Source organism: Dromiciops gliroides, chromosome 1, assembly GCF_019393635.1.
Source record: "Dromiciops gliroides isolate mDroGli1 chromosome 1, mDroGli1.pri, whole genome shotgun sequence".
NCBI lineage: Eukaryota > Metazoa > Chordata > Mammalia > Microbiotheria > Microbiotheriidae > Dromiciops > Dromiciops gliroides.
The window spans coordinates 665,187,239-665,210,142 of record NC_057861.1 but is presented as its reverse complement, the minus strand read 5'-3'; the positions used below and the strand labels follow the sequence as shown (position 1 = coordinate 665,210,142).

Below are 22,904 nucleotides of genomic sequence, written 5' to 3'. Positions count from 1 at the left end.
CACTGATGAGTAATATAGGCTATATATAATGTAACACACTGGATGGAGGAAGGGGTGGGGGCAATCACACCTAGAGGGTTCATGAAGAGGGTGGCACTTGAGAGCTGAGCCTTGAAGAGGTTCCAGGGATTAAGGGGGTAGGGAGCACTTCAGACCTGGGAGACACTGTGCAAAGGCAGGGGAAATAGAATATAGGGAGAGAATAGCAAAAGTAGGCCCAGTGGGAACATTGAGGGTGTGGGTGTGGGTAGGAGGAAGGAGAGTTGTGCTACATATTTTCTGGAAAATTAGACTGGATTCCAGAAGGCAAAGGGCTTTTTTTTTTTTAATGTCAAACAGAATTTTATTGTGTCTATGCTTAAGAAGACTTAAATTTTAAGAATATAATTTTGGCAGCTGTATGAAAGGTGTGGAAAGGTGAGGTTGGATGAAGGGATTCAGTGAAATCTGAGCTTTTTTTCTTTAAGGAGCTGTATGATCATCAGGAACAATGAAGTTAATATTTTAAATGCTCGCTCTTGTTGTTTCTCAATTGAATTGATTCTCCAAGTTCACGTTTATTACTGACCCAATAAGGAGGCTATTTCAATAATCCAGGCATAATATGGCTGGAAATGTATAGTTCAAGAAGACAATAGTATAGACAAATTTTTGATAGGTTGTGAGAGGTATTAGATTGCAGCTACAATCAGGAAAACAACAAGTTAGATGTGGGCAGAAGGGCAGACAACTAGGTGGGCACTGGTCCTGGAGTCAGGAAGACTCATCCTTCCTGAATTCAAATCTGACCTCTGACACTTAATAGCTGTGTAACCCCAGTCACTCAACTCTATTTGCCTCAGTTTCCTCACTTGTAAAAAAAATTGGCAAGTCATTCCAATTGTTATTTGCCAAGAAAAATCCCAAATGGGGTCACAAAAAGTCAGACACAACTAAAAACAACTAAAAAGTGTAACGATTGGAATGACGCCACCTGCTGGAGACTTACTGTAGAAAAGCTCTTCCATGAAGTGAAGGTCTTTGAGGGCAAGACCATGCATCTTTTTCTTTGGCGTCAGGAAGTGATGTTTGCTTGTGGGAGGAAGAAGGGGGAGCCTGGCGCTCTGACTGGGGCTCTTTCCTGGGGACTCTGGCAGAGAGCGGAGCTAGGAATGCTCTCTCCCTTTAATAGATGAATGTAGGCCTTTCCTTCTCTCTTTACCAAATTCTTATTCTCCTTAATAAATGCTTAAAAGTCTAACTCTTGCTAAAGCTTATAATTTATTGACGACCACTCATTAGATATTTTAGACAGAATAGCTAGAATTTTAGTCCTTAACAAAAGGGAAGAAGGGAGATTGAGAATGAAGAACTGAAAATGAAGTCATGATTCTAAGCCAACTTGGAATCACCAAGACCAAAGAATGTGATTGAATGTGATATATAAAGCATAGCTGGGGGGGGGGGATTTGAAAGTTGTTGAGATTGTGCAGTGCAAAAGTCGAAGAATCAAGAACAAAGTCATGATGCTTAAAAGTTGTGAATGCTAGATCACTAGGAATGGCAAGTATAGGACACAAAAAAGGAAATGAAGAGAAACTAGAGTAAGAGCATAAAGCTAGCATATTCTTTAATCATATGGAGACACATTTGTTTTTTAATTTTACTCTTTTTAGAGAGTGTATTTTTATTTCATTAAATATTTTCCCAATTGTTTTAAATTGTTATAACATTTTTAAGAGATTTTTAATTTTATTTTTGATTTATGGAAAACAAGTATTTCCATAACAGTACAGTATAATAAAAAAGATGGCACATGAAACTGCAAACCTATTATGTACAACTTACATATTCTTTTAAAATATAAATATAATAAAATTATCATATAAAATTTTTTCTTTCCTCCTCCTCTCTCTCCCCCAGCCCTAGAGATGGCCTACCAGTAGACATAAGTGTGTATAAGGTATGTGTGTATGTGTCTGTGGTGTCTGTGTGTAAATTCATTCTATACATACTTCTATCAGTTCTTTCTCTGGATGCAGATAGCATATTCCTTCTTATGTCCTTTGTGAGCTTTGCACAGTGGCAGTATCGTATGTCTTTTGTAGTTAATTTTAGTATTTATATTAGTCAAAATGATATTCACTCAAAGTTCTTAAAACAATATTGCTGATGGGAAATGCTCTCCAAATCCAGAAAAAAGAACTGTGGAATCTAAATGCAGACCAAACCATAGTGTTTTTACTTTTTTTCTTTTCTGAGGTTTTTCCCCTTGTGTTCTGATTCTTCTTTCACAACATGACTAATGCAGAAATATGTTTAATATGATTGTACATATAAACCTATATCAGATTATTTGCTGTCTTGGGGAGGGGGAAAAATTTGGAACTAGAAATCTTATAAAAACAAATGTTGAAGACTGTCTCTACATGTAACTAGAAAATAATAAAATACTTGTACAATTAAAAAAATAGTTTTTAGTGTACACCACATTCTCTTGGTTCTGCTCATTTCACTCTTCATTATTATATTAAACCTTCTCCTTCCTCCCCACTCATGTCTAACTGCCCTTTTGGTTGGGATCTCTTCCTGGTATATAAAAGTCATGGGAAGTAGATGAGATGTAAGATGATTCCCTAGGTTAAGTGGTTCATACAAATCAATGGAGGGAGCTTCATCTCTTGACTCTGGAGCTTATCTTTTGTATCTTTTAACTGATTTTGTAAAAATAACCTGCAATATCTGGAGCCCCTAGGGGGTGGGGGACAGAGATAAGGGGGAAAAGAAGATAAAGAAAACCAGAAATAAGAAAAATATGTGGTGGCTCCCCGCTGAAGCACAAAAACAAGTGATCATACTGTATATTGTAATGGAAAGTTGTCAAAACAACATATAGGAACCCAAAGAAGAGAAGTTTGGGTAGAGATCCCCAAGTCTACATGGTGTTATAAATGGTAGAATTTCAATCTGTTGATTTCCCAACATTATACACTATATTCTTTTAGTTTGTTTATGTGTCTCTTGTGTGTGCATGCCCCTATATATTGTGTACATTGCATATGTATAAAATTTCTCCCCCTTATTTTGAGTATAGAAGTTGCTTTTTTTGTTTGTTTTTGTATTTTCTCCTTTTCCCCTCCCTTTTCCTGCCTTAAACTCCACTCCATCCATACGCCCCCTTTTTTGTTTTTGTATTTTCTCCTTTTCCCCTCCTTTCTCCTGCCCCACCCAAACTCTACTTTTCCCTCTAACTCCCCTCCCCCCTTCCAAACCCCCTGTCCCCAACCCCACCCATTGCCTAAGCATTTACTCTACTGGTTGTGATGTGATGAATTCACAAAATATTCTTGAATTCAAACAAAAAAAATGACATGAATGACCACTTTTCTCCACCACCACCCCCGCCAAATGTCCCAACAGTTCCTTAGTATATGTCAGCAACAGTTTCTTTACAACCAGGCTTCTGTGGCTCATTCTAACTCTGAGGCTAGGAATCTTAAAGTTCAAGATCTGCCAATGTGTCCTTGTTTCAGACCTAATCTTAAAAATCTAAATGTATTTTAAAAGTTTCTTTGAAACCTGAAGCATTATAACTTATACCTTAACAAACTTCTGTAAAACCTGAAACACTATTATTTTTACTAGTTAATAAGCACAGATGGAGCAATAATTCTTTTGCATTTTATTTTTTTAATTTTGAAGATTTTTGTAGGTTTAGCATTTTCTAATATCTTTTACATAATTTCTTACACTATTCTTGCTTCATTTTTATTTTTCTTTATTTTCTCTGAATTTTCTCTTGTTCCTTGCTTCATTGCTAATGTTTTGGTTTTTGCTTGATTGGGGTCAACTAATGACAAAAAGCACATGATCACTGTGGAAACCTGGAAAATCTTCCCTGCCCTTTTTTGCTAGCAGATCTTCAATCAAGAACCACATTTCAGTCAACATTGGGAAAGAGAACCTTCCAATGTCTCACACTACAGCTTTCCAGAAATTGGGGGTGGGGAAGAAGGGACTTTGATACACCATGATAATGTGACATTTCCCTTTGCCTCAACACCACACAATACATATGTTAGCTAGTACACACTGAAATATGAGAATTAATTTTTAATTTAATTTTATTTTTGCAGGGCAGCGGGGGTTAAGTGACTTGCCTAGGGTCACACAGCTAGTAAGTGTTAAGTGTCTGAGGCCTAATTTGAACTCAGGTACTCCTGAATCCAGGGCCGGTGCTTTATCCACTGCCCCACCTAGCTGCCCTGAGAATTAATTATAAACCATAGAAAACCATGTACTGAGCAAGAGAAAGAGAAACAATGGATGACACAGATAGCACTTGAAGTTAAGGTGATGAAAGGGTGATGTGAATTGGACTTAGGGTTAGAGGTGGTGAAAAGGGTTAGAAAGAAACATCGATTTTGGAATTAAAAATCTTATAAAAAATGTTGAAAACTATTTTTCCATGTAACTGGAAAATAATAAAATACTTTTAGGATTAAAAAAACCATGATGGTTGTAGTAAAACTTTTGAACTGAGAAGATGGAGAAAGTAAAAACTCTACAGAAAATTGAGGGGAAAGGCTATATAAGATCAGATATAGGAAACATGGATGAAAAGTATTGGTAAAAACTGGGACTGAGAATGGAGAAAGTAAACATGATACGATAGAAAAATAATCCTTAAAGAGGAAGAAAAGGGAAGGCAATGGAGACAGAAAGGTTGCAGCTGTACTATAAAGTCATCAATTTTCATATCCATTATGGAACACTCCTGATACTGAGGAAGAGAAGCAAAAGGTCCTGGGGTGCCTCTAAAGCAATTCAAAATCCCCAAACAAGATAATCCATTTTTACAGAATTTGGTCATTATTCTTCCTTAAAATCAACTTCCAACTATTAGTCAAAAAAAGGTAAAAGAGAAGAGGAGTCTTTAAAGTAATAGAGAAGAAGAAATTAAGAAGAAGAGACACTGAAGGAAAGGAATTATTGATGACAAGAGCAGAAACAATAAAGAAAATTCAAGAAGAGAAAGTAGAATATGGAAGAATAAAAGGAACAAAGGAGAAAGAGAAGAAAGGAGAATGACTGAAGAGTTGAAAGACCTAAAGTTACAACATTATATATTAAAAATTAGAATTTGTTGGAATTCAAAACATTTAACATGAAATGTTAATAATTAAAATTGGTCTAAGCTGCATCATCTTGCTAATAAGTATGCATATCATATAGATAGATAGATATGTACACAGAGTTTTATACTATTACACACTAGAATTTTACTATAAAGGAGAAAAAAGGAGGAGCCATAGAGGAAGAGGAAAGAAAAAAGAAGTCAGAGAAGTAAAAAGAAAAAAAGCAGAAGAAAAAGAGGAGAAAAAGAGAAGACAAAGAGAAAAGAAAGAACTAAGTAGGATTATAATGAAGGGGGAGAAAAAAGGAAGAGAGTCAGGCCCCTCTATCAACATTTCGCATCAGAGGATCAGGGTCATACCCAACAAACAGACCACCACCAGCAGCAGTAGTTTTGCAGCAAAGGATAAGCAACACTTCTACTAGCAGCAGCAGCTGTGTATATATTGTTTTGAAAATCAGATCCTACTTCCCACCTTCCCAATTAACTGGGGGCACTATCAGTGCTTTGGCACTGATAAACAAAACAAAAAGAAATACCAAGCCTCGAGTCATCATCCACTTCCCTAGATGAACAAACCAGATCAGCTCTGCCCTCTATACCTGACTACTAACTAAAACTTACTTCTCTGTGCCTGGTGTAGGTTCAGGTTTCTTAGCCAAACCACCTACACGCACTTAGCTGTAGTGGGGCTATTTATACTCTTACTAGATGTCCCACCCAGTGGGGCATCTTTGTGACATTTCACTTGCGGGCCTTCATTGTGACAGCTATAACCCTAGTCTTAGAGGCAAAAGTAAAAATGGAAGAGAAACATCAGGAAAACAACATTTGATAGCATCCATTTCATTTTAATGGGTAGAGAGGAAAGAGTGAAAGGACTTTTTTTCCAGAAGGAAAAGCCAAAATATTTGGATCAGTTAGCAAAACTATAGGGAAGATATATATATGGAAGAGAAGGAAAAACAGTATAAAATGAATAGAAAAATAAAGGGTATCATTTATAAGTTTTGTAGAGTGTGCAAGACTGTGAATTCAGGCTGCCTTAAAATTAGAACTGAAGAATGGTTTGATAATTCACAGAGGTCATTTCTAGCACGTAAATGACCTCTTCTGAGACACTGAAACTTTGTGGAGGTAAAAATGACAGTGCTGATACTTTAAAAGGACTGTCAGTCAAACCACTGCTTTAGGTAGAGGTGGGACTTCATGTGAATTCTGAGATCCCTCCCAATTGTGAGATTCTGTGACTCTATCCATAGACTGAAAGGAAATTCAGGATCAAGATGGTTAGGACACTAAAAAGGTAAGATATCATGAGCTGTCATAAGAGATGTCATTCTGGGAGGAATATAGAGAATATTTAGCATATACTATTTATGCTTGCCTATCAAATATGAAAATTAAGGCCTTAAAGGCAATCTTAATTGTGAGTTTTCCACACTTTTTTCCCCTTTGGTGTAGTATTAATTCCCAAGCCTTATTACCTATATGCAAATTACTTGCAAATCTATAGATCTAGTCCCTGAACATCTCCAACTGAAATTACCCTATATGGCCATCTCAAATTCAGATCACTTTGCCCCTCCTTCTGACTTCACTATTCCCATCCATTGGTAGCACAATGCCTGTCACATTGTAGGTGCTTAATAAATGTTTATGAACTCTGAGTTGACTGTCAAGGTGACTAGAATTCACTGCATTCCTGCAGACCTATTTTTGTTGTACACTATTCTCACTGTGTCATTTTTAATAAGTTAAAAACCAGTCTCTACCCAGGATTCCATGCTGACTTCAAGGTAGTGTGTCTTTGGAAGCAAATAACTGTTATTGGCTTTAAATCAAGGGAACAGCAGTAGCTTGCCGGAGGGATCAGCATCAAGTCTCAAGCTCAGATCTGATTTGTCGAGCCTTCCATAAACTTAGCCCTACCTTATCATTAATGCCTGAATAATATGTATTGAGTATTTACAACTTTAAGAGGTTTATAATTTCATGGGGTAGACCAAAAAGTGTACAGGAAAAAACAAATGACCACAGCATCTTCTCTATATAGTTAGTGTTCATTGAGTACAGTGGTGGTTGGAAATGTGTGTGTGGGCAGTGAGGAACACAGAAAATGGTAATGATTCCAACTCTGAAGCTCTAGAATTCTATTTACTGGTTTGATTTTTGTGCCTTTACCTGGAATGTCCTTAAAAGATCCCAATCAAATACTACTGTCTTCCATACACAGCCTGATTCCAAAGACATGAAATAATTTCACTTAAATGCTAATGAAATCAATATAGATGTTTGTGTGTATGCATATATGTATGTATGTGTATGCATATATGTGTGTATATCAATCTCATACAACATGCTAAAAAAAACCATAAATTCAAGTCTTGGAGTTACTTTAGATGGAGAAAATCAATTTCTCCTTATCTGACAAGAGAATAAGGTCTTAAAAGAGTTAAATGGCTTGCCCAAGGCACATAGCAAGTAGTGAGCAGAGCAAGAATTAAAACCCAGGGGGCAGCCAGGTGGAACTGCAGTGGAGTGAACTCAGGAGTACCTGAGTTCAAATCCAGTCTCAGACACTTGACAATTACTAGCTGTGTGACCCTGGGCAAGTCATTTAACCCTCATTGCCTGGAAAAAAAAATTAAAATCCAGGTTTTGATTCTAAATCCAGTAATCTTTCTACAACACTAAACTACTTGCTTCTACTATAAAATGTATTATAATTTAGAGCAGCGACAGAAAAATAATAGCATATAATATAAATTATGATATAGTAGTGATATATATACATATGTAGACATTTCTATCTCCATCTCATTTTAAAGTTTGCAAGACTCTCAATAAGCAGTTCTGTAAGCTAAGAGGTACTAGAGTTTTTGAGTCTTCACATCTTTCATTTGATCCTCAAAACACCACTGTGGTGTAGCCAATTCTCCTGATAAGATTTAGTTGTTTTTTGTTGAACATAGAAAAGTTAACTGATTTTTCAAAGGTCACACACTTAGAATATAGATATATAGCAAATGAAGATATGTTATGATACCAAGACGAGAAAATAGGTATTAGGAAAATCCATTTCCATAATCTGGCATTCAAAAGATATAATTTATCAATTGCTTAACTGTCAAAGTTCTACAAAGAAACTCTTCAGGATTTATGATTCTTCTCAGAAGTAAAAATCGCCCAAAGAAAAATATGGCGGGAGGGGGAAAGATAGTAACAGCAAAAAAGAAAGCTAGAAGTTAATCAAGATAAAACAAAAGGAATGATACACATTGAAGGAATTCAAGCAAGAAAAGGAGTTAGCAAAAACACTGACATAAAATAAACAAGGAATGGTATACAGTTATGGAATCTCAAACTAAAGAAGATAATGGAACCCAGCAGTTTAAAAACAGCCCAGAGAATAAAAACAAACCAACAGATGGAGGTGGGGGTGGGCTGGTAATAATTATTAGACTGGATATTGAAAGAAAGCAAAAAATCAAGACCAAAAAAAGGGGCGGGGCTGAACTTATAAGCGCAGGGCAAGGACGCACAGGCGCCAGACGCCGCAGGGACCTGACCGGAGAGGACAGAGCGGAGCGCTGCAGCCGCTGCAGCCGCTGCAGCCCCGCTGCAGCCGGGACTAGTCAAGACCAGCCGCTACCGCGGCATCACCCAGCTCCCATGGAGGCTGCAAAGGGAACTCTTGAGAAGCAAGGTACCTCCACTGAGAATGTGGATGACTCGAACCATAACCCACAATCAGAGCAAATGGTTTATCATCGTGGGCAGAAGAGGAAGACTCATGAAGAAGATGAAGAAGAACTCTTTAAGACGCGTGCAAAACTCTTCCGATTCACCTATGAGGATGGCCTTCCGAAATGGGAAGAGCGAGGTACTGGCTACGTGAAGCTACTAAAACACACCAGGAAAGGGACCATTCGCCTCCTCATGAGGAGGGACAAAACTCTGAAGATTTGTGCGAATCACTACATAACACCATTGATGGAGCTTAAGCGTAATGCGTGGAGTAAAAGGGCCTGGGTCTGGAATGCACATGCTGATTTTGCTGATGAAAGTCCTAAGCGCGAACTGCTGGCACTTCGATACCCAAATGCAGAAAGCGCGCGGAAATTTAAGGAAAACTTTGAACAATGTAGGAAAAAGATAGAAGAAAGAGAAAAGAGAACAGCGCCAGGCAAAGAGAGGAGCACTGAAAAATTATCCAAAGACACAGAGGAGCTTTTGATGAAAGAAGACAGCCAAGGAGAACCCCTGAGGCACAAACTATACCAAAAGCCAGAGGAGTTTCCCATGGAAGAAGAGATCTCAGGGGAATCCAAGAGCCAGGAAATGGAAGATATCCAAGCCGAGGCTGAGAGCAAAGTAATAGAAGAGACACAAGAGGAGCCCCAGAGACAAGTAACAGGAGACAGCCAAGAGGAACCTGAGAGCCAGGAAATGGAGGAGACCCAACGGGAGCTCATGAGCCACTACAAAGTACCCCAAGAAATAGAAGACCGTTTGAGGAAAAAAGAAACCCAGGAGGAGCCCAAGATCCAGGAAATATCCAAAGAGCCAGAAGAGTCTTTGATGGAAGACAGCCAGGGGGAGCCCAAGAGCCAGGAAAGAACCCACGAGCCAGAAGAGGAGCCTGAGATACAGAAAATACCCCAAGAGCTAAAAGAGCATTTGATGGAAGAAGGAAGCACAGTGGAGCCCGAGAGCCAGGAGGAGCCTGAAAGGCAGGAAATATATAAGGAGTCAGAAGAGCATTGGATGGAAGAAGAAAGCCCAGAGGAGCCTGAGATCCAGGAAATATCCCAAGAACCAAGAGAGCTTTTGATGGAAGAAGAAAGCCCTGAGGAACCTGAAATCAAGGAAGAGCCTGAAATGCAAGAAATATATGAAAAACCAGAAGAGCTTTTGATGGAAGAAGAAAGCGAGGAGGAGCCTGAAAGCCAGGAGGAGGTCGACATTCCAGAAATATTCAAAGAGAAACAAGGTTTGATGGAAGAAGAAAGCCAGGAGGAGTCAGAGAGATTCGAACCATACCAAGAGCTGGAAGAGATTTTGATGGAAGAAAAAAGCCCAGAGGGGCCCAAGATCCTGGAAATATCACAAGAGCCTGGAGAGCTTTGGATGGAAGAAGAAAGCCCTGAGGAACACGAGATCAAGGAAGAGCCTGAGATCCAGGAAATATACCAAAAGCCAGAAGAGCAACTGATGGTAGAAGAAGACTTGGAGAAGCCCGAGATGCTGGAAATATACCAAATATCTGGAGAGCCATTGATAGAAGAAGAAAGCCTGGAAGAGCCTGAGATACAGGAGGAGCCTGGAAGGAAGGAAATATCACAAGAACCAGAAGAGCTTTGGATAGAAGAAGAAATCCAGGAGGAGCCTGAGATCCTGGGAATTTGGAAGGAGCCAGAAGAGTTTTTGATGGAAGAAGAAAGTACAGAGGAACCCAAGATCCCAGAAATGTCAAAGGAGCCAGAAGAGCCTGTGATGGAAGAAGAAATAGAGGAGGAACCAGAGAGCCTGGAAATTTCAAAAGAGTCAGCAGACCCTTGGATGGAAGAAGAAAGTGCAGAGGAGCCCGAGATACTGAAAATATCATATAAGCCTGAGGAACCTCTATTGGATGAAGAAAGCCAGGAGGAGCCTGAGAGGCAGGGAATATACCAAGAGCCAGAAGAGCTTATGATGGAAGAAGAAAGTTCAGAGGAGCCTGAGACCCTAGATATATCGTATGAGCCAGTAGGGCATTTGATGGAAGAAGAAATCCAAGAAGAGCCTAAGAGAAAGAAAATATACCAAGAGCCAGAAGAGCTTTTATTGGAAGAAGAAATCCAGAAGAAAACTGACATCATGGAAATATCACATAAGCCAGAAGAACGTCTGATGGAAGAAGAAATGCAGGAAGAGCCCACAATCCTGGAAATAGATGAAGAAACTGGTGAGCTTTTGATGGAAGAGGAAAGCCCAGAGGAGCCTAAGATCCAAGAAGAACATGAGGGGTGGGAAATATCCAAAGAGCCAGAAGAAGAAATGCAACTGGGGGGCAAGACCTCGGAAATTTCAAAAGAGCCAAAAGAGCCTCTGATAAAAGAAGAAAGCCCAGAGAAACCTGAAATAGCTAAAAAATATGAACATGGAAAGCCTTTTATGGGAGAAGAAAGCATGGAGCAGTCCAAGATCCAGGAAGAGACTGAGGGGCAGGCAATATACCAAGTACCAGAGGAGCCATTGATAGTAGAAGAAATGAAGGACAAGCATAAAATATTGGGAATATGCAAAGAGAAAGAAGACGGTTTCATCGAAAAAGAAATCACAAAAGAGCCAGAGATTCTAGAAATATCACATGAGCCAGAAGAACACCTGATGGAAGGAAAAATCCAGGAGGAGCCTGAGACCCTGGAAATATCCAAAGACTCAGAAGAGCATTTCATTGAAGAAGAAATTGAAGATGAGCAAAAGTTCAAAGAAATAGGGCAAAAACCAAAGGAGGCTATAATGGAAGAAGAAACTCCAGAGGAGGCCAAGATGCTGGCAGTTCCCTATGAGACAAAAGAAACCCAAATTGAAGAGGAAATTGAGGAGCCAGAGATTGTAGAAATACACAAAGAACAGGAAAAACCTCTGATGGAAGAAGAAAGTGAAGAGCCAGAGATTAAAGAAATATATGAAGAGCCAGAAGAGCTTCTGATGGAAGAGGAAATCCCAGAAGAGGCAGAGTTCATGTCAGTGGAATATGAGGAAGAAGAGCCTTTGATAGAAGAAGAAATAGAGGAGCCAAAAATCAGAGATATTTCGAAAGAGCCAGAGGAGGCTCTGATGGAAGAAGAAATTGAAGAGCCAAAGATTACAGAAATATCCAAAGAGCCAGAAGAGCCTCTGATGGAAGAAGAAATACCAGAGGAGGCTGAGATATTGGTAATTCCATATGAGGCAGAAGAGCTTCTGTTGGAAGAAGAATTAGAGCCAGAGATCATGGAAATTTCCAAAGAGCAAGAAGAGCCTCCAATGGAAGAAGAAATTGAGGAGCCAGAAATCTCTGAAATTTCTGAAGAGCCAGAAGAGCAGCTTATGGAAGAAGAAATTGAAGAGCCAGAGACAAAGGAAATTCCACAAGAACCAGAAGAGCTTCTAATGGAAGAGGAATTAGAAGAGCCCGAGATCAGTAAAATTCCCAAAAAGCCAAAAGAACCTCTGATGGAGGAAGAAATTGAGGAGCCAGAGATCACAGAAATATCCAAAGAGCCAGAAGAGCCTCTGATGGAAGAAGAAATTGAGGAGCCAGAGATCAGTGAAATGCCAGAAGAGCCTTTGATGGAAGAAGAAATTGAGGAGCCAGAGATCACAGAAATACCCAAAGAGCCAGAAGAACCTCTGATGGAAGAAGCAATCCCAGAAGAGCTTGAAACCCTGGCAGTTCCATTTGAGGCAGAAGAGCCTTTGATGGATGAAGAATTAGAGGAGCCAGAAATCACAGAAATTTCCAAAGTGCCAGAAGAGCCTCTGATGGAAGAAGAAATAGCAGAGGACACTGAGGAGTTGGCAATTCCATATGAGGAAGAAGAGCCTTTGATGGAAGAAGAAATTGAGGAGCCAGAAATCAGGGAAATTTGGAAAGAGCCAGAGGAGGGTTTGGTGGATGAAGAGATTGAGGAGCCAGAGATCAGAGAAATACCCAAAGAGCCAGAAGAATTTCTAATGGAAGAAGAAATCCCAGAAGAGGCTGAGATACTGGAAATTCCATATGAGGAAGAGCCTCTGATGGAAGAAGAATTAGAGGAGCCAGGAATCACAGAAATTTTCAAAGAGCCCGAGGAGGCTTTGATGGAAGAAGAGATTGAGGAACAAGAGATCAGGGAAATTTCGAAAGAGCCAGAAGAGCCTCTCATGGAAGAAGAAATAGCAGAGGAGGCTGAGGAGTTGGCAATTCCATATGAGGAAGAAGAGCCACTGGTGGAAGAAGTAGAGGAGCCAGAGATTGTGGAAATTCCCAAAGAGCCAGAAGAGCCTCTGATGGAAGAAGAAATTGAGGAGCCAGAGATCACACAAATACCCAAGGAGCCAAAAGAACTTCGGTTGGAAGAAGAAATCCCAGAAGAGCCCCAAATCCAGGCAGTTCCATTTGAGGCAGAAGAGCCGCTGATGGAAGAAGAAATTGAGGAGGCAGAAATCAAAGGAATTTTGAAAGAGCCAGAAGAGGCTTTGGTGGAAGAAGAGATTGAGGAGCCAGAGATCAAGGAAATATCCAAAGAGCCAGAAGAGCCTCTGATGGAAGAAGAACTAGAGGAGCCAGAGATAAGCGAAATTTCCAGAGAGTCAGAAGAGCCTTTGATGGAAGAATTAATTGAGGAGCCAGAGATCGCAGAAATACCCAAGGAACCAGAAGAACTTCTGTTGGAAGAAGAAATCCCAGAAGAGCCTGAAGCCCTGGCAGTTCCATTTGAGGCAGAAGAGCCTCTGATGGAAGAAGAAATTGAAGAGCCAAAGATCAGGGAAATTCCCAAAGAGCCAGAAGAGGCTCTAAAGGAAGAAGAACTAGAGGAGCCAGAGATCAGGGAAATTCCGAAAGAGCCAGAAGAGGCTCTAATGGAAGAAGAACTAGAGGAGCCAGAGATCAGTGAAATTTCCAAAGGGCCAGAAGAGCCTTTGATGGAAGAAGAAATTGAGGAGCCAGAGATCACAGAAATACCCAAAGAGCCAGAGGAACTTCTTATGGAAGAAGAAATCCCAGAAGAGGCTGAGATGCTGGAAATGCCATATGAGGAAGAAGAACCTTTGATGGAAGAAGAAATAGAGGAGCCAGAAATCAGGGAAATTTCAAAAGAGCCAGAGGAGGCTTTGGTGGAAGAAGATATTGAGGAGCCAGAGATCAAAGAAATAGCCAAAGAGGCAGAAGACATACTCGAGGAAGAAGAGGTTGAAGTGCCAGATATCACAGAAATACCCAAAGAGCCAGAAGAGCTGCTCATGGAAGAAGAGATTGAAGAGCCAGAGATCACTGAAATACCCAAAGAGCCAGAAGAAATTGTGATGGAAGAAGAAATCCCAGAAGAGGCTGAGATGCTGGAAATTCCATATGAGGAAGTAGAACCTCTGATGGAAGAAATTGAGGAGCCCGAGATCAGTGAAATTTCCAAAGAGCCAGAAGAGCCTCGGATGGAAGAAGAAATTGAGGAGCCAGAGATCACTGAAATACCCAAAGAGACAGAGGAACTTCTTGTGGAAGAAGAAATCCCAGAAGAGGCTGAGATGCTAGAAATGCCATATGAGGAAGAAGAACCTCCGATGGAAGAAGAAATTGAGGAGCCAGAAATCAGGGAAATTTCGAAAGAGCCAGAGGAGGCTTTGGTGGAAGAAGAGATTGAGGAGCCTGAGGTCACAGAAATTCCCAAAGAGGCAGAAGAGCCTGTAATGGAAGAAGAATTAGAGGAGTCAGAGCTCAGTGAAATACCCGAAGAGCCAGAAGAGCCTTTGATGGAAGAAGAAATTGAGGAGCCAGAGATCACAGAAATACCCAAGGAGCCAAAAGAACGTCTTGTGGAAGAAGAAATCCCAGAAGAGCCTGAAACCCTGGCAGTTCCATTTGAGGCAGAAGAGCCTCTGATGGAAGAAGAATTAGAGGAGCCTGAAATCACAGAAGTTTCCAAAGAGCCAGAGGAGGCTTTGGTGGAAGAAGAGATTGAGGAGCCAGAGATCACAGAAGCACCCAAAGAGCCAGAAGCGCTGCTCATGGAAGAAGAAAGTGAGGAGCCAGAAATCAGGGAAATTTCGAAAGAGCCAGAGGACGCTTTGGTGGAAGAAGAGATTGAGGAGCCAGAGATCACAGAAATAGCCAAAGAGCCAGAAGCGCTGCTCATGGAAGAAGAAATGCCAGAAGAGGCTGAGATGCTGGAAATGCCATATGAGGAAGAGCCTCTGATGGAAGAAGAATTAGAGGAGCCTGAAATCACAGAAGTTTCCAAAGAGCCAGAGGAGGCTTTGGTGGAAGAAGAGATTGAGGAGCCAGAGGTCACAGAAGCACCCAAAGAGCCAGAAGGGCTGCTCATGGAAGAAGAAATTGAGGAGCCAGAAATCAGGGAAATTTTGAAAGAGCCAGAGGAGGCTTTGGTGGAAGAAGAGATTGAGGAGCCAGAGATCACAGAAATAGCCAAAGAGCCAGAAGAGCTGCTCATGGAAGAAGAAATGCCAGAAGAGGCTGAGATGCTGGAAATGCCATATGAGGAAGAGCCTCTGATGGAAGAAGAATTAGAGGAGCCTGAAATCACAGAAGTTTCCAAAGAGCCAGAGGAGGCTTTGGTGGAAGAAGAGATTGAGGAGCCAGAGATCACAGAAGCACCCAAAGAGCCAGAAGCGCTGCTCATGGAAGAAGAAATTGAAGAGCCAGAGATCAGGGAAATCCCCAAAGAGCCAAAAGAGGCTCTAATGGAAGAAGAACTAGAGGAGCCAGAGATCACAGAAATACCCAAAGAGCCAGAAGAACTTCTTATGGAAGAAGAAACCCCAGAAGAGCCTGAGATGCTGGAAATGCCATATGAGGAAGAAGAACCTCTGATGGAAGAAGAAATTGAGGAGCCAGAAATCAGGGAAATTTCGAAAGAGCCAGAGGAGGCTTTGGTGGAAGAAGAGATTGAGGAGCCAGAGGTCACAGAAATTCCCAAAGAGGCAGGAGAGCCTCTAATGGAAGAAGAATTAGAGGAGCCAGAGATCAGTGAAATGCCCGAAGAGCCAGAAGAGCCTTTGATGGAAGAAGAAATTGAGGAGCCAGAGATCACAGAAGTACCCAAAGAGTCAGAAGAGCTGCTCATGGAAGAAGAAATTGAAGAGCCAGAGATCAGGGAAATTCCCAAAGAGCCAGAAGAGGCTTTGGTGGAAGAAGAAATCCCAGAAGAGCTTGAGATGCTGGAAATTCCATATGAGGAAGAAAAGCTTCTGATGGAAGAAGAAATTGAAGAGCCAGAAATCAGGGAAATTTCGAAAGAGCCAGAGGAGGCTTTGGTGGAAGAAGAGATTGAGGAGCCAGAGGTCACAGAAATTCCCAAAGAGGCAGGAGAGCCTCTAATGGAAGAAGAATTAGAGGAGCCAGAGATCAGTGAAATGCCCGAAGAGCCAGAAGAGCCTTTGATGGAAGAAGAAATTGAGGAGCCAGAGATCACAGAAGTACCCAAAGAGTCAGAAGAGCTGCTCATGGAAGAAGAAATTGAAGAGCCAGAGATCAGGGAAATTCCCAAAGAGCCAGAAGAGGCGTTGGTGGAAGAAGAAATCCCAGAAGAGCTTGAGATGCTGGAAATTCCATATGAGGAAGAAAAGCTTCTGATGGAAGAAGAAATTGAAGAGCCAGAAATCAGGGAAATTTCGAAAGAGCCAGAGGAAGCTTCGGTGGAAGAAGATATTGAGGAGCCAGAGATCAAAGAAATAGCCAAAGAGGCAGAAGACCGACTCGAGGAAGAAGAGTTTGAAGTGCCAGATATCACAGAAATACCCAAAGAGCCAGAAGAGCTGTTCATGGAAGAAGAGATTGAAGAGCCAGAGATCACTGAAATACCCAAAGAGCCAGAAGAAATTGTGATGGAAGAAGAAATCCCAGAAGAGGCTGAGATGCTGGAAATTCCATATGAGGAAGTAGAACCTCTGATGGAAGAAATTGAGGAGCCCGAGATCAGTGAAATTTCCAAAGAGCCAGAAGAGCCTCGGATGGAAGAAGAAATTGAGGAGCCAGAGATCACTGAAATACCCAAAGAGACAGAGGAACTTCTTGTGGAAGAAGAAATCCCAGAAGAGGCTGAGATGATAGAAATGCCATATGAGGAAGAAGAACCTCCGATGGAAGAAGAAATTGAGGAGCCAGAAATCAGGGAAATTTCGAAAGAGCCAGAGGAGGCTTTGGTGGAAGAAGAGATTGAGGAGCCTGAGGTCACAGAAATTCCCAAAGAGGCAGAAGAGCCTGTAATGGAAGAAGAATTAGAGGAGTCAGAGCTCAGTGAAATACCCGAAGAGCCAGAAGAGCCTTTGATGGAAGAAGAAATTGAGGAGCCAGAGATCACAGAAATACCCAAGGAGCCAAAAGAACGTCTTGTGGAAGAAGAAATCCCAGAAGAGCCTGAAACCCTGGCAGTTCCATTTGAGGCAGAAGAGCCTCTGATGGAAGAAGAATTAGAGGAGCCTGAAATCACAGAAGTTTCCAAAGAGCCAGAGGAGGCTTTGGTGGAAGAAGAGATTGAGGAGCCAGAGATCACAGAAGCACCCAAAGAGCCAGAAGGGCTGCTCATGGAAGAAGAAATTGAGGAGCCAGAAATCAGGGAAATTTTGAAAGAGCCAGAGGAGGCTTTGGTGGAAGAAGAGATAGAGGAGCCAGAGATCACAGAAATAGCCAAAGAGCCAGAAGAGCTGCTCATGGAAGAAGAAATGCCAGAAGAGGCTGAGATGCTGGAAATGCCATATGAGGAAGAGCCTCTGATGGAAGAAGAATTAGAGGAGCCTGAAATCACAGAAGTTTCCAAAGAGCCAGAGGAGGCTTTGGTGGAAGAAGAGATTGAGGAGCCAGAGATCACAGAAGCACCCAAAGAGCCAGAAGCGCTGCTCATGGAAGAAGAAATTGAAGAGCCAGAGATCAGGGAAATTCCCAAAGAGCCAGAAGAGGCTTTGGTGGAAGAAGAAATCCCAGAAGAGCCTGAGATGCTGGAAATGCCATATGAGGAAGAAGAACCTCTGTTGGAAGAAGAAATTGAGGAGCCAGAAATCAGGGAAATTTCGAAAGAGCCAGAAGAGCCTTTGATGGAAGAAGAAATTGAGGAGCCAGAGATCACAGAAGTACCCAAAGAGGCAGAAGAGCTGCTCATGGAAGAAGAAATTGAAGAGCCAGAGATCAGGGAAATTCCCAAAGAGCCAGAGGAGGCTTTGGTTGAAGAAGAAATCCCAGAAGAGCCTGAGATGCTGGAAATTCCATATGAGGAAGAAAAGCTTCTGATGGAAGAAGAAATTGAAGAGCCAGAAGTCAGGGAAGTTTCCAAAAAGCCAGAGGAGGCTTTGGTGGAAGAAGAGATTGAGGAGCCAGAGATCACAGAAATTCCCAAAGAGGCAGAGGAGGCTTTGGTGGAAGAAGAGATTGAGGAGCCAGAGATTACAGAAATTCCCAAAGAGCCAGAAGAGCCTCCAATGGAAGAAGAAATTGAGGAGCCAGAGATCACAGAAATTCCCAAAGAGCCAGAAGAACTTCTTATGGAAGAAGAAATCCCAGAAGAGGCTGAGATGCTGGAAATGCCATATGAGGAAGAAGAACCTGTGATGGAAGAAGAAATTGAGGAGCCAGAAATCAGGGAAATTTTGAAAGAGCCAGAGGAGGCTTTGGTGGAAGAAGAGATTGAGGAGCCAGAGATCACAGAAATAGCCAAGGAGCCGAAAGAACTTCTGTTGGAAGAAGAAATCCCAGAAGAGCCTGAAACCCTGGCAGTTCCATTGGAGGCAGAAGAGCCTCTGATGGAAGAAGAGATTGAGGAGCCAGAGACCACAGAAGTACCCAAAGAGCCAGAAGAGCTGCTCATGGAAGAAGAAATTGAAGAGCCAGAGATTGTGGAAATTCCCAAAGAGCCAGAAGAGCCTCCAATGGAAGAAGAAATTGAGGAGCCAGAGATCACAGAAATTCCCAAAGAGCCAGAAGAACTTCTTATGGAAGAAGAAATCCCAGAAGAGGCTGAGATGCTGGAAATGCCATATGAGGAAGAAGAACCTGTGATGGAAGAAGAAATTGAGGAGCCAGAAATCAGGGAAATTTCGAAAGAGCCAGAGGAGGCTTTGGTGGAAGAAGAGATTGAGGAGCCAGAGATCACAGAAATAGCCAAAGAGCCAGAAGAGCTGCTCATGGAAGAAGAAATGCCAGAAGAGGCTGAGATGCTGGAAATGCCATATGAGGAAGAGCCTCTGATGGAAGAAGAATTAGAGGAGCGTGAAATCACAGAAGTTTCCAAAGAGCCAAAGGAGGCTTTGGTGGAAGAAGAAATTGAAGAGCCAGAGATCAGGGAAATTCCCAAAGAGCCAGAAGAGGCTTTGGTGGAAGAAGAAATCCCAGAAGAGCCTGAGATGCTGGAAATGCCATATGAGGAAGAAGAACCTCTGTTGGAAGAAGAAATTGAGGAGCCAGAAATCAGGGAAATTTCGAAAGAGCCAGAAGAGCCTTTGATGGAAGAAGAAATTGAGGAGCCAGAGATCACAGAAGTACCCAAAGAGGCAGAAGAGCTGCTCATGGAAGAAGAAATTGAAGAGCCAGAGATCAGGGAAATTCCCAAAGAGCCAGAGGAGGCTTTGGTTGAAGAAGAAATCCTAGAAGAGCCTGAGATGCTGGAAATTCCATATGAGGAAGAAAAGCTTCTGATGGAAGAAGAAATTGAAGAGCCAGAGATCACAGAAATTCCCAAAGAGGCAGAGGAGGCTTTGGTGGAAGAAGAGATTGAGGAGCCAGAGATCACAGAAATTCCCAAAGAGCCAGAAGCGCTGCTCTTGGAAGAAGAAATGCCAGAAGAGGCAGAGATGCTGGAAATGCCATATGAGGAAGAGCCACTCATGGAAGAAGAATTAGAGGAGCCTGAAATCACAGAAGTTTCCAAAGAGCCAGAGGAGGCTTTGGTGGAAGAAGAGATTGAGGAGCCAGAGATCACAGAAATTCCCAAAGAGGCAGAAGAGCCTCTAATGGAAGAAGTATTAGAGGAGCCAGAGATCAGTGAAATGCCCGAAGAGCCAGAAGAGCCTTTGATGGAAGAAGAAATTGAGGAGCCAGAGATCACAGAAATACCCAAGGAGCCAAAAGAACTTCTGTTGGAAGAAGAAATCCCAGAAGAGCCTGAAACCCTGGCAGTTCCATTGGAGGCAGAAGAGCCTCTGATGGAAGAAGAGATTGAGGAGCCAGAGATCACAGAAGTACCCAAAGAGCCAGAAGAGCTGCTCATGGAAGAAGAAATTGAAGAGCCAGAGATTGTGGAAATTCCCAAAGAGCCAGAAGAGCCTCCAATGGAAGAAGAAATTGAGGAGCCAGAGATCACAGAAATTCCCAAAGAGCCAGAAGAACTTCTTATGGAAGAAGAAATCCCAGAAGAGGCTGAGATGCTGGAAATGCCATATGAGGAAGAAGAACCTGTGATGGAAGAAGAAATTGAGGAGCCAGAAATCAGGGAAATTTCGAAAGAGCCAGAGGAGGCTTTGGTGGAAGAAGAGATTGAGGAGCCAGAGATCACAGAAATAGCCAAGGAGCCGAAAGAACTTCTGTTGGAAGAAGAAATCCCAGAAGAGCCTGAAACCCTGGCAGTTCCATTGGAGGCAGAAGAGCCTCTGATGGAAGAAGAGATTGAGGAGCCAGAGATCACAGAAGTACCCAAAGAGCCAGAAGAGCTGCTCATGGAAGAAGAAATTGAAGAGCCAGAGATTGTGGAAATTCCCAAAGAGCCAGAAGAGCCTCCAATGGAAGAAGAAATTGAGGAGCCAGAGATCACAGAAATTCCCAAAGAGCCAGAAGAACTTCTTATGGAAGAAGAAATCCCAGAAGAGGCTGAGATGCTGGAAATGCCATATGAGGAAGAAGAACCTGTGATGGAAGAAGAAATTGAGGAGCCAGAAATCAGGGAAATTTCGAAAGAGCCAGAGGAGGCTTTGGTGGAAGAAGAGATTGAGGAGCCAGAGATCACAGAAATAGCCAAAGAGCCAGAAGAGCTGCTCATGGAAGAAGAAATGCCAGAGGAGGCTGAGATGCTGGAAATGCCATATGAGGAAGAGCCTCTGATGGAAGAAGAATTAGAGGAGCGTGAAATCACAGAAGTTTCCAAAGAGCCAGAGGAGGCTTTGGTGGAAGAAGAGATTGAGGAGCCAGAGATCACAGAAGCACCCAAAGAGCCAGAAGCGCTGCTCATGGAAGAAGAAATTGAAGAGCCAGAGATCAGGGAAATTCCCAAAGAGCCAGAAGAGGCTTTGGTGGAAGAAGAAATCCCAGAAGAGCCTGAGATGCTGGAAATGCCATATGAGGAAGAAGAACCTCTGTTGGAAGAAGAAATTGAGGAGCCAGAAATCAGGGAAATTTCGAAAGAGCCAGAAGAGCCTTTGATGGAAGAAGAAATTGAGGAGCCAGAGATCACAGAAGTACCCAAAGAGGCAGAAGAGCTGCTCATGGAAGAAGAAATTGAAGAGCCAGAGATCAGGGAAATTCCCAAAGAGCCAGAGGAGGCTTTGGTTGAAGAAGAAATCCCAGAAGAGCCTGAGATGCTGGAAATTCCATATGAGGAAGAAAAGCTTCTGATAGAAGAAGAAATTGAAGAGCCAGAAATCAGGGAAGTTTCCAAAGAGCCAGAGGAGGCTTTGGTGGAAGAAGAGATTGAGGAGCCAGAGATCACAGAAATTCCCAAAGAGGCAGAGGAGGCTTTGGTGGAAGAAGAGATTGAGGAGCCAGAGATCACAGAAATTCCCAAAGAGCCAGAAGCGCTGCTCATGGAAGAAGAAATGCCAGAAGAGGCTGAGATGCTGGAAATGCCATATGAGGAAGAGCCACTCATGGAAGAAGAATTAGAGGAGCCTGAAATCACAGAAGTTTCCAAAGAGCCAGAGGAGGCTTTGGTGGAAGAAGAGATTGAGGAGCCAGAGATCACAGAAATTCCCAAAGAGGCAGAAGAGCCTCTAATGGAAGAAGAATTAGAGGAGCCAGAGATCAGTGAAATGCCCGAAGAGCCAGAAGAGCCTTTGATGGAAGAAGAAATTGAGGAGCCAGAGATCACAGAAATACCCAAGGAGCCAAAAGAACTTCTGTTGGAAGAAGAAATCCCAGAAGAGCCTGAAACCCTGGCAGTTCCATTGGAGGCAGAAGAGCCTCTGATGGAAGAAGAGATTGAGGAGCCAGAGATCACAGAAGTACCCAAAGAGCCAGAAGAGCTGCTCATGGAAGAAGAAATTGAAGAGCCAGAGATTGTGGAAATTCCCAAAGAGCCAGAAGAGCCTCCAATGGAAGAAGAAATTGAGGAGCCAGAGATCACAGAAATTCCCAAAGAGCCAGAAGAACTTCTTATGGAAGAAGAAATCCCAGAAGAGGCTGAGATGCTGGAAATGCCATATGAGGAAGAAGAACCTGTGATGGAAGAAGAAATTGAGGAGCCAGAAATCAGGGAAATTTCGAAAGAGCCAGAGGAGGCTTTGGTGGAAGAAGAGATTGAGGAGCCAGAGATCACAGAAATAGCCAAAGAGCCAGAAGAGCTGCTCATGGAAGAAGAAATGCCAGAAGAGGCTCAGATGCTGGAAATGCCATATGAGGAAGAGCCTCTGATGGAAGAAGAATTAGAGGAGCCTGAAATCACAGAAGTTTCCAAAGAGCCAGAGGAGGCTTTGGTGGAAGAAGAGATTGAGGAGCCAGAGATCACAGAAATAGCCAAAGAGCCAGAAGCCCTGCTCATGGAAGAAGAAATGCCAGAAGAGGCTGAGATGCTGGAAATGCCATATGAGGAAGAGCCTCTGATGGAAGAAGAATTAGAGGAGCCTGAAATCACAGAAGTTTCCAAGGAGCCAGAGGAGGCATTGGTGGAAGAAGAGATTGAGGAGCCAGAGATCACAGAAATTCCCAAAGAGGCAGAAGAGCCTCTAATGGAAGAAGAATTAGAGGAGCCAGAGATCAGTGAAATGCCCGAAGAGCCAGAAGAGCCTTTGATGGAAGAAGAAATTGAGGAGCCAGAGATCAGAGAAATACCCAAGGAGCCAAAAGAACTTCTGTTGGAAGAAGAAATCCCAGAAGAGCCTGAAACACTGGCAGTTCCATTGGAGG

At 42.3% G+C, this 22,904-nt stretch overlaps 1 protein-coding gene across 1 annotated transcript in view; it reads left to right on the top strand.

The window, feature by feature from the left end:
* Positions 1-8,791: 8,791 nt before the first annotated feature.
* The window catches only part of LOC122753377 (ran-specific GTPase-activating protein-like), a 77,564-nt gene continuing 63,451 nt past the window's right edge, over positions 8,792-22,904 (top strand). Inside the window, exons 1-2 of the mRNA XM_044000748.1 lie at positions 8,792-9,368; positions 16,542-16,582. Of these exons, the coding sequence (XP_043856683.1) occupies positions 8,792-9,368; positions 16,542-16,582 (618 nt within the window). The remainder of the gene's footprint in view (positions 9,369-16,541; positions 16,583-22,904) is intronic.